Source organism: Engystomops pustulosus, chromosome 5, assembly GCF_040894005.1.
Source record: "Engystomops pustulosus chromosome 5, aEngPut4.maternal, whole genome shotgun sequence".
Classification (NCBI taxonomy): domain Eukaryota; kingdom Metazoa; phylum Chordata; class Amphibia; order Anura; family Leptodactylidae; genus Engystomops; species Engystomops pustulosus.
In genome coordinates, this window is record NC_092415.1 from 127,355,779 (window position 1) to 127,368,153 (window position 12,375).

The 12,375-nt window shown below is 40.4% G+C and overlaps 1 protein-coding gene across 1 annotated transcript; it reads left to right on the plus strand.

Annotated features, from left to right (window-relative positions):
• Positions 1 to 104: 104 nt before the first annotated feature.
• On the plus strand, positions 105 to 11,561 carry LOC140133184 (chemokine XC receptor 1-like). The gene is made up of 3 exons (XM_072152991.1): positions 105 to 131; positions 8,414 to 9,630; positions 11,287 to 11,561. The coding sequence occupies exon 2, from the start codon at positions 8,435 to 8,437 to the stop codon at positions 9,380 to 9,382; it is 948 nt and encodes a 315-aa protein (XP_072009092.1). The 5' UTR covers positions 105 to 131; positions 8,414 to 8,434; the 3' UTR covers positions 9,383 to 9,630; positions 11,287 to 11,561.
• Positions 11,562 to 12,375: the final 814 nt, after the last annotated feature.

Genomic DNA, 12,375 nt, shown 5'->3' on the forward strand with positions numbered 1-12,375 from the left:
CAAGATGGCCGTTGACCTACATGGGTGGATCCCGCGAGAGTTGTGGTGACACCTGAGTTAATGACGTCGCGTGGTGACTATGACGTCTCGGCGGCGCTGTTCACAGTACCGCAACATCCCAGCGACAGAAGGTATGGCCGTCTCTTTGGTTTGTGCTATTGTCAGACATACTCTAGCCGTAATTGGGCTTTTTTCCAATTGGGCTGGTAGTTACGTTTTGCGAGTCAGGCTGCTAAGCAACCCTCTAGACATGTGCCTTTGCATTGTTTACAAACATTGGCTAGACAGTGCGCTCAGGCTAATGTCTAATGGTAACATTTTATATGCCCTGTTTACTTATTTGTAAATAACCTTCTTCCTCTTCTTACCACCATTACACTTGGAGATATTGTACACTTTGATATTGGCATATGTAATTTGATGATAATTTAACCCCGGATATAAACTGATGACAGAGACCTGATGACAGGTGTACATTTATACATTGCAGAAAGTTGCATTAGGGCTTCCTCATATGGCAATTCATAACCAGCAAGCTGAGAGATGGCCCTAAGCTTGGGACCTTATTAAAAAGTTTACATTTCCTGCTTTTTAGGGATTTCTATTGTTAGCTGAACTGATAACTGCTCTGTGCTCAAATTGTCACTGAATTGCAATATATTTGACTATTCTGACTCAATATCCTGACAGCAAGTGTATGAGTCCACTATCTCCATGTGCTATGGTAGACTGCAGTGATGGGTCGTTTGTGAACGAGCCGACTCCCCTCCCTAACCATGCGCCTCGACTCACCACTCCCACTTTTAACCAATAAAATCGGGTTAAAAGGGGAGTGGTGTGGGGAGACTTACTGGCATGAGGCTCCCTATTATGTATTTAATAGGGAAACGTTCAGGAGCCAATAGATCTTCTTCTTAGTAAGCGGAGCCTTATGATCCAGCTCACTAAGAAGAGCCGCACTTCTCATCACTAGTAGACTGTACAGAACTGACCTTGCTGCTTCAAGCTCTATCAGATAGTGTTCAACTCAGCTGCTTAGGCACGATATTAAGAATCCAAATGTCTTTATTTAAAGCTGAAATGTTGTAGATGCTCTAACACAGCAGGTGAAATTTAAAGGACTTGACAGTGATATTAACAGAGTTACACAGAACATGCAATTGGATGAGATAACAAGAAGATGGCTGCCAAGACTGGCAGAAAAAGAGAGGTGCAGCCAGAATAAGGGCAAGTAGACAGAGAGATTAACCCCTAGGCGCACCAGACGTTACAGTACGTCCCTGCAGCTAGATGCTAAGAGCACGGAGACGTTCTATAACGTCCTGCTTCTGGCACCGGCTCACGAATGGAGCCGGCACCAGAAGCAGCGACTGTCAGCTGTCTATCACAGCTGACAGCCTGCGCTAACATCCGCGGTCGGAGCCAACTCTGATCGCGGGTGTTAACCCCTTACACGCCGCGGTCAAGCATGACACAATTCTCTTCTGGGCAGCTCTGAGGACTGCCATGTGCCCCAGAGCTGCCTGCTCTCCCTGGCAGAGAGCAGGCAGCCTAGCAGGTCTCCAGCAGGGTGGTGTTGGCAAGAAATGATGAGGGAGAGGCTGCTATAGCGGATCTCCCTGGGGCAACCCTTTGATGTCTAGAGTATAAGTCTCTGTGTGGCGGACAGGGTGCCCGTGATGATGGTAGTTGTAGTAGCAGGGACCAGACGGAGGCAGAGGTTGAACAAAAACAACTTACAGTTCTTTATTTGAACCAACAGCAGGCAACGTGCCAAACGATTCCTTACAGATGGTGGTCTTACTGAGAGTGATCGTGGAGAGTGAACCTCAGGAGTTGTGTCACCAGCCTGGATGCAGGGGCAGGCTGGGATGTAGCTGTGTCCAACACTGGAAGCTGCAGCTTTTTCCTGGATTGGTTGAGATGATGGTGGACTGATACAGTACCTCTCACTGTGTGCTCTGTAGAGGCTCTGGCCTTCTCTCTCAGAGCTGGGCCTAAAGCTTGTTGCTAAGAGCTGCTCCTCAGTCAGGAGCTGAGCCTAAAGAGCTGCTCATGAGGTGAGAGCTCAGCACTAACTCTCTGTCAGCACTCACTCCTCTAACTGACTGCACTGACTGTTGGCACTCTCCAACCGTCACTTCTCCTCCTGGTCAGGTGGTCTCACTCTCCAATCACACTCCAGTTACAAAGGTGAAACATCATTGGATGACATCAGTAAACAGGTTAACCCTTGCCTATTCAGGCAGCATCTACCGCTGCATATTACCTCTTGGTGTACTGAATGGTACAAGGGGCTTATTCACAACTACTCCTCTGCCATGCACATTGGCAGGGATATTGCAATTTATTAACAGATGCATAAATCTTACAAACCAAAAAGTTATGTTGCTCAGTTAAATTTTAATACATTTTAAACATAAAAGTCTGGGTCAATTATTATTCAACCCCTCAAACCACCAGAATTCTGTTTGGTTCCCCTAAAGTATTAAGAAGTAGTTCAGGCACAAAGAACAATGAGCTTCACATGTTTGGATTAATTATCTGTTTTTCCAGCCTTTTCTGACTATTTAAGACCCTCCCCAAACTTGTGAACAGCACTCATACATGGTCAACATGGGAAAGACAAAGGAGCATTCCAAGGCCATTAGAGACAAGATCGTGGAGGGTCACAAGGCTGGCAAGGGGTACAAAACCCTTTCCAAGAAGTTGGGCCTACCTGTCTCCACTGTTGGGAGCATCATCCGGAAGTGGAAGGCTTATGGAACTACTGTTAGCCTTCCACGGCCTGGACAGCCTTTTAAAGTTTCCTCCCGTGCCGAGGCCAGGCTTGTCCGAAGAGTCAAGGCTAACCCAAGGACAACAAGGAAGGAGCTCCGGGAAGATCTCATGGCAGTGGGGACATTGGTTTCAGTCAATACCATAAGTAACGTACTCCACCGCAATGGTCTCCGTTCCAGATGAGCACGTAAGGTACCTTTACTTTCAAAGCGTCATGTCAAGGCTCATTTACAGTTTGCTCATGATCACTTGGAGGACTCTGAGACAGACTGGTTCAAGGTTCTCTGGTCTGATGAGACCAAGATCGAGATCTTTGGTGCCAACCACACACGTGACGTTTGGAGACTGAATGGCACTGCATACGACCCCAAGAATACCATCCCTACAGTCAAGCATAGTGGTGGCAGCATCATGCTGTGTGGCTGCTTCTCAGCCAAGGGGCCTGGCCATCTGGTCCGCATCCATGGGAAGATGGATAGCACGGCCTACTTGGAGATTTTGGCCAAGAACCTCCGCTCCTCTATCAAGGATCTTAAGATGCGTCGTCATTTCATCTTCCAACAAGACAATGACCCAAAGCACACAGCCAAGAAAACCAAGGCATGGTTCAAGAAGGAAAAAAATCAAGGTGTTGCAGTGGCCACAATTGAAAACTTGTGGAAGAAGCTCAAGATTAAAGTCCACATGAGACACCCAAAGAACCTAGATAACTTGGAGAAGATCTGCATGGAGGAGTGGGCCAAGATACCTCCAGAGACCTGTGACGGCCTGATCAGGTCTTATAAAAGACGATTATTAGCTGTAATTGCAAACAAGGGTTATTCCACAAAATATTAAACCTAGGGGTTGAATAATAATTGACCCACACTTTTATGTTTAAAATTTATTAAAATATAACTAAGCAACATAACTTTTTGCTTTGTAAGATTTATGCATCTGTTAATAAATCCTGCTCTTGTTTGAAATTTGAAGGCTCTAACTTATTTGCTTCTTATCAAACCTGCTAAATCTGCAGGGGGTTGAATACTACTTGTAGGCACTGTATAAGTAAAAAAAAGTGAAAACACAAAAGTTAACACATTAGAATAAATAAAAAATAAATACATTAAAATATAAGCCCCTAAAATGTCACTTTCCCATAAAAACACTTAATAAAGTATAAAAAGCACAACCCCCCCCCCCCCCCCCGCATATTTGGTATTGCCGCGTCTGTAACAATCTGTATAATAAAACAGGATCATTACAGGACCCGCACGGTAAACGCCGGAGAAAAAAAACACAAAAATGTTCCGAAAAAAGAATTTTTAATTGATACCCTATGAAAAATGCTCTAAAAAGTGATTTAAAATGTTATGCACTCTAAAATAAGCCCACTAAAAAGAACAACTAACCAGATTTGTCAGCCTAAAAATAAAAAAGTTCTGCATATGAAAAGATGGTGATGCTAAAATGAACAAGATTATAATAAAATACACAAAACCCCCACATCTTTGGTATCCCTGCATCCATAACAATCTGCATAATAAAACAGAATTGTTATTAGATCCGCAAAGTGAACCCCGTAAAAAAAAAAAACACCAAAAAGCTCCAAAAAAGATAATTTTCATTTAATACCCTATAAAAAATGCTCTAAAAAGTGATTTGAAAAATGTTATGCACTCTAAAATAAGAACACTAAAAAGACCAATCCTTCTCGCAAAAAATAAGCCCTTAAACAGATTTGTGAGGCGAAAAATAAAAAAGTTATGCATATGAAAGACGGTGATGCTAAAATTAACAACATTTTTGCCAAATTACAGGCAGTCCCCGGGTTACATACAAGATAGGGTCTGTAGGTTTGTTCTTAAGTTGAATTTGTATGTAAGTCGGAACTGTATATTTTATAATTGTAACCTCAGCCAAATTTTTTTTGGTCTCTGTGACAATTGGATTTTAAAAATGGTGGATTTTCATTAGAACCAGGATTAACAATGAAGCTTCATCGTAGACACCAGTGATAACTGTTATAGCTGTTTATTGTAGTCTAAGGCTAAAGTACAGGAAATTGCCATCATCCAGAGGTCCGTTTGTAACTAGGGGTCGTATGTAAGTCAGATGTTTTTATTCAGTAAAAATGGGAAAAAATAAAAAATCTATATAAATGAGGTCTTTTCGTAATCGTGGCGACCCATAGAATAAAAATAATATATTATTTTAATGGTATGGTTAACAGCCCAAAAAAAACACATAAAAATTTTCCTAAAAATTGATGATTTTCATTTCCTCCACCAACAAAGAGTTAATAAAATCTCACCAATTAGCTATAGATGCCCCAAAATTATGTGGTTTTTCATACTTTGAGGGGTGTAGTTTCCATAATGGGGTAATTTATGAGTCTTACTATTATTCACAGTGTCAATTAGAATTTGAGCAAGCCCATCTAAATACGGGTTTTGGTGCTTTTACAAAAAATTTGAAAAATGATACCTAAATTCTGAGCCTCATAACATTCTAGTAAAATATGTGGAATCTTAAAAAACCATCCAACATAAAGCAGACATTTGGGAAATGAAAGTTATGAATTTATTTTGGTGCTATGACTATCTGCATCAAAAGTAGAGAATTTAGAACGTTGAAAAAAAAGAATTTTTTCACATTTTTCAAAATTTTATTTTTTTCATAACTAAACCCAATTTTTAAACTAATTTGAAGCACGAGAAAACAATCTCAAAATCCCCTGGATATCTTATATCGTTCCAAAGCCATAACCACTTATAGTGACACAGGGCAGATTTGAAAAATGGGGCCGCATCCTTAAGGCCAAAACAGGCTGAATCCTGTAGGGGCTAAAGGGGCAAACTTAATGGAGATGCAGATAGATACAGTATAACACAGTGATAATGAATGTAATGCAAGACATGAGACATGACAGACTGTATATAGTTCTACTTCTACCAACTCTTATCTACGGTTTTCGAGTTATCATCCGAGTAATGTAAAGAAGGCTATTCCTTATGGACAATACATTCGTCTTAGACGTGTCAATAATAGACGATTTGTTTATGGCTCAGGCACATGATCTTACACAACGGTTACAAAAATAGGCTATCCGCAACATCTTTTGAAACAAGCAATGGAAAAAGCATTAAAAATGACCCCTGAACAATTATTAAGCGAACTTCATAAAAAGAGAAAGTTGAGAGGTTTGTCTTCTCATTTGATTATAATGCTATGGCCCCTAAAATTAAAGATGACATTAATAAGAACTGGTTTATGTTAAAAGCCGATCAGCGCAGCGACACCTGGTGGACATCGGGCTCACTACCTTAGTGAATCCCCGGAAGACCAGAATCCTCCACGGAGAATGCACCGGTGGATCGCAACAGAACCGGGTAAGTAAATGTGCCCCATTGTTCTCAAATGTTGACAGGCAAAAATTTAAATATTGGGATCTTCGAACATCGTATTTAGCAATTGTTGACTTGCAGATCATGTTATGTTGATTATATATTCTGTCCATGTAAACAATTCTATATAGGTAAAACCATTAGAGCCCTATTCACACATTTCAGAGAACTCAAGAATTCTATTGTAACCGGCAAAGGAGCACCACGCTTGATAGAGCATATTCATCAGGTGCATAAGGTTGATACTAGTATATTAACCTTTGCAGGCTTGGAACAGGTCCCGGTACCATTGTACGGAGGTGATAGGCATAAAATACTAGTAAGAAAAGAAGCGCAATGGATTATCAAAACAGAAGCTATGGGCCCCTTAGGTCTTAATGATAAGAATGATATGGGAGTCTTTTTGTAAATAAGAGATAAATTAATAAGCATGTTCTCATTCTACACTGTTATGGTTTTTCTTCAAGATGAAGAAAAGCGTGCTTATGTGTTGATGTTATGCTTCTGCCAAGTTTTTCCTCTTATTCAATATGATTTACAGTTTTCATGGTTTAATCGGTAACAAGTAATTGGATGGCTATATGTATATATGAGAACTAACTGTTAACAATATTCTCTGTATCTCAAAACTTAATAATTGGAAACTAGTACTGCTGTCTTTGGAGCCTAAGTACGCCTCCTGCCTGTGTTAATGGGTATAATCTTTAGTAAGCGTAGATACGAGTTCTCTTCTAGGTCCGCTCCCTGTACTCCATTGGAATCTATGTTCTAGCTAGGCCAGCCCACTGCATTCACCAGTATAAGCAGATTGGTTCACCGACACTGTACCAGGTCTGCTTCTGAGTTTTCATGACGTTTAGTGTGCTGTTAGGCCCCGCCCCCTCCTGGTGATTGCTGTCATTTGATTGGCCATTATAACAAAACTGTTTTCCTTCAGGTCCGTCACAGCATTTTGCAGTATTATGAGGCAGAGCCAACATATTGACTCTACCCCTTGATTTGTTTTTAACCAATCATGCTTTTTCTAAGGTGTATGTGTGTCTTAGCTACGTAGTAACAAATCATAGCGCCATGGTTTAAAAAACAGGTGAGGACGCAAGGTTTCATAGGCAAGATGAAGTGCTAGTTGACTCGTCCCTGTAAAGGTTCGTGTGTAACTATGTTCCTCTCCCTGTGATGCATGCTGTTTTTACAGTATAAAGAAACAAAGAAGATGATGTTTTAATACGTGGCGAGTGCCAACTTTCTCTTCCCTCTTCTCTCTGATGATGAATAAATACTCTGTTCTGTGTTCTACTAAAGTTTGAGCACCACCACCTACATACATAAAGATGTCATGCCCCTCCAACAAGAAAAATAGGCTGAGAAGAGATTTTGGACACATTATACTCCCTATGAAAGGGTTTTACAGCAGTGGCCCTTACACATTTTTTCTGATACACCTACAAGTCCAAAGTACAAGATATCATTTATTTTTCCTATATAAACTTATTTGGAGAGAGGCAATTAGACAGTATACAGTGTCTGGATAGAGGTGATTTGTGGATGACCCACACCTGGATGTCCGCTTATGTAATTCTTTGTACATTATTGTTTTTAGATATTTGTTTAGTATTTTTGTTTGTCCTTTGAATATCAATAACATTATTATTTTTGGATGTTTATTTTAACCAATATTTATATTGGCCACTTTTTGTGCATTGCTTTGGTTCTGTGATATATTTGATTTCATTGCACAAGGCTATCTTTGATTGGATTTGGCTGTGCTAACCAGCCTTTGGGGGCTGTATATAGTAATTGCTGGAGGGACGCATACAGTGATTACGGGGGGATCTATATAGTTGATAATGGGAGCTGTATATAGTTATTGTTAGGGGGCTGTATATAGTGATTACTGGGCAGGATATATATATAGTTATTACTTGGGGGCTGTATATAGCAATTTCTGTACCCTGTCTGCACTATATTCAATGAGGGCTCCCCACCAAGCTTAATCCAGCCCTGACCTTATGCATTGTTTTACACAAATTTCATAAATAACAAGTTAACAAAAAAAAGGAACAAAAACTTAAGCAAAAATAAAGTCTCGAAACAGGAAGTTATTGAACAAATACACAGCGCTTATTTAATTATTATTTTTTATCTTCCACCTAAATCTTTGCTAAGGTAAGATTGGGATCTGTCTGCTAAAACTATGCTATATTTTTAGTTTGGAAAATTACGCAAATGTTTTTCTTTTTATTTAGGACAGGAAGTCAAAGAATATAATGGAATACGTGACTTATAATTCAGAAATGACTACACCAGAATATTATACTCAATATGTATTTCCTTGTAACAAAGAAGATGTGTATGCATTTGTAGCTTCCTTTACAACAATTTTGAATTATTTGTTTTTAATACTTGGAATTACTGGGAATTTGCTTGTCATGTGGATCCTTATAATCCATGAACAAATGGTGTCTCATACAAATGTTTTAATATTTAATTTAGCAATTTCAGACCTCATTTTAATTTCCTCTTTACCATTTTTTGTTGTATATCACAGACAAGGATGGGTTTTTGGACCCGTGGCTTGCAAGGTATTCAATATTCTTTTTTCCCTGGGATTCTACAGTGGAATCATATTCTTGACATGCCTTACATATTATCGTTATGTTGCAGTAGTGGATCCATTATCAGCTCTAAAAAACAAAAGACAATTAAGTAGAATATTTGCAATTGTGCTTTCCTGGTCGATTAGCATTTTTGCTTCTGTTCCTTCTATGATTTTTCATGTTCAGACATCATCATCTGATTTTGCCAAATGTGAATATAGCCAAATATACCCAGTGTTGATTAGTAACTTTCAACAAAATATATTTTTTCTTTTTGCTTTTTGTGCTATTGTATACTGCTATTTAAGAATAGTTAGGGCATTGACAAATTGCAGATCACAAATGAATCATAAGCCAGTTAAACACATTTTTGTTATTGTTGCACTATATTTGGTAAGTTGGACACCTTACAATATTGTAATATTACTACAGTCATTTCACCATCAACAATATCTCATGAGTTGTGATCTGTCAAAAAACCTTGAGTATGCAAAATATGTTACTGAGAAAATAGCATTTTCTCATTGTTGTCTCAATCCTGTTTTATATGCATTTGCTGGGATTAAGTTCAGAAGTCATTTTAAAAGCCTTATAACTTGTAACCAGCAGAGGAAATAAAAAAAACAGCACAAGAAAAAAGTATTAACCAAGATAATTGTTTGTAGAGATGGGAATCAGTTTTCCAAAGGAAATCCATGTTTGCTATGTGATTTATTTTTATTTTCTAATGTCGATTGTATTCAAATTACTGTATTTTATATATTACATTTTTGTTTAACGCTTTAAATGGACTACAAAATACCTTTCAGCATACTGTCTATATATGTTCTCCACATATTCCTTTCTTCTCATTTTAAGAAACTACCGTATTTTTCGGACTATAAGACGCACTGGACCATAAGACGCACATAGGTTTTAGAGGAGGAAAAATAAGAAAAAATGTTTTTTCCCCCAAATAGTATGCTAAAATTTTTAATAAAGTAACAGTAAAGTAACTGGGTGGTGCAGTGCAGCCATGTTCCTCTTTGGAGAGGGGCAGGGGCGAGCAGCGGTCACCCCCTCCTCCTCTCCCGGACACCGCCGTCTATCATTAGATAGAATTATGCTGGCATGTAGTCAGGGGGTCTCAAGAGTTACCAGGGCTGTATAGGTATGCGCATATGTGACAATGGTCACAAGAGCTTACAATCTATGAGAAGGAGGAGGACACATGAGATGACAGTGCTTGTACAATAGTCACAAGAGCTTACAATCTATGAGGAGGAGAGGGGCAGAGGAGGTGACAGTGCTTGTACAATGGTCACAAGAGCTTACAATCTATGAGGAGGAGGGGGACACAGGAGGTGACAGCGCTTGTACAATGGTCCCCAGAGCTTACAATCTATGAGGAAGAAGATACAGGAGATGTGAGTGCTTGTATGATGGCCACAAGAGCTTACAATCTATGAGTAGGATAAGGGGGCAGAGGAGGTGACAGTCCTTGTACAATGGCCACAAGAGCTTACAATCTATGAGGAGGGGGACACAGGAGTTGACAGTGCTTGTACAATGGCCACAAGAGCTTACAATCTATGAGGAGGGGGACACAGGAGATGACAGTGCTTGTACAATGGTCACAAGAGCTTACAATCTATGAGGAGGATGAGGGGACACAGGAGGTGACAGTCCTTGTACAATGGTCACAAGAGCTTACAATCTATGGGGAGGGGGACACAGGAGGTGACAATCCTTGTACAATGGCCATAAGAGCTTACAATCTATGGGGAGGAGGAGGACACAGGAGGTGATTGTCCTTGTACAATGGCCACAAGAGCTTACAATCTATGGGGAGGGGACACAGGAGGTGACAGTCCTTGTACGATGGCCACAAGAGCTTACAATCTATGGGGAGGGGACACAGGAGGTGACAGTCCTTGTACAATGGTCACAAGAGCTTGGTCTGTGGGGTAAGGTACCTTCAAAAGACAGCAGCCTCTACATACCAGGCAACAAGGGGTTAAGACTGTGAGCGCAGAGACCTGGGGGCAGGGAGCACTTATCACTTATCTGATCCTGTGCTCCGGAGAGAAGTTACAGGTCAGACACAGCACAGTACAGGCTCCTCTGCACACACTGCCGGCAGCCTTCACCTTCTTCTTCACTCTGAGCTACTTACAAGCCCAGCGGGGATTGGCCAGAGTCTGTGCCTTTCTCCTCCCCCTCTCTATCCACTGCTGCTGCTCTGCCACAAAGCTGGAGGACATCGATATATACATGAGTTACAAAGCGCTGCGCTCTGCCAGCTTTAGCTGCCCTCCATTCCCTCCAGCAGTGGAGGGCTGAGAGGAGGAGAGGAGCGTAGCGGCACTCTGCACAGCCGCTGCGCTCCACTGTGAAGGGCTGCGCTTACTCCCAGCATCAGCTGGCAGAGCGCAGCTCCATCCCCTCCTGCAGGCTACATCCGGACTATAAGACGCACTACTGTTTTTTCCCCATTTTCTGGGGAAAAAAAGTGCGTCTTATAGTCCAGAAAATACGGTAAGTAAAACTGAAGCACAATTGCAGTATTTATACTAAATACTTTACTTTTTGCGTTTTCATTTTTTTACCCCCCTCATTCAAATGTCTATAACTTTTTTTTTATTTTTTTCATGTACAGAGCTGTGTGATGGCTTGTTTTCTGCGTAAAACAAATAGCACTTCATAGTGACAGTATTTAATGTTCCATGTCGTGTACTGAGAAGCGGGAAAAAAATTCCAAATGCAGTGAAATTGGTAAAATAAAAATGCATTTGCGCTGTATTCTTGTGGGGTTGGATTTTAGGGGTTTCAATGTGCGCTCCAAATGACATATCTACTTTAATCTTTGGGTCAGTACGATCGCAGAGATATCAAATTTGTATAGGTTTTATAAGTTTTTCATACATTTAAAAGAATTAGAACCTCTTGTACAAAAAATTATTTTGCCATCTTCTGGAGCCTTCATACTTCAGTGTACGGAGCTGTGGGTGATGTAATTTAATACTGTACAGTCCCCCAAAACTCAAACATAATTATGTAGGAGGCCAAAATTTAGTTCTTCATGCTTGGTATCACTTCAGCATTTTACAAAGTACTACCATAATAAAACATTCATGATACTAAGAAAAAGTGAAGCCCGCACACATATAACTATACTGTAGATGAAAGGTAAAGAATGAAATCCGGCACTTTGAACCACACTCTGAGACGGACATATGGCGAAAAATTCTTCCTTTATTCCATAAAATCCATACAGACAAATACAACTGGTACACGGATCAACACGTTTCGACACGTGTCTTAGTCATGATCTAGTGTGAATATGATAACAGGCTCTTTTAAAACACCCGCCCCGTGACATCACACACCAGGTGGTGTGGGCGTGTGGCTATCCTCTAAGAGCTAGCGTATGCCCAAAAAACAATGAGAGATCACATGATCCCCGGAGGACAGCCCACAACCATCCACCCCTTGGAGTACTGGATCTTAGGTGACATGTTAAAACAAAATAGTATAGTACAAACAAAAATGAAGAATGGGAAGCAGTACATGTAATGATAAAGTACACAAGAAACCTAGACTCAGCTCTTAAAGAAATTGGATACGGGAGA

Coding starts and splice junctions, on each gene's coding strand:
- LOC140133184 (XM_072152991.1), top strand. CDS start 8,435: ATGGAATACGTGACTTATAATTCAGAAATGACTACACCAGAATATTAT.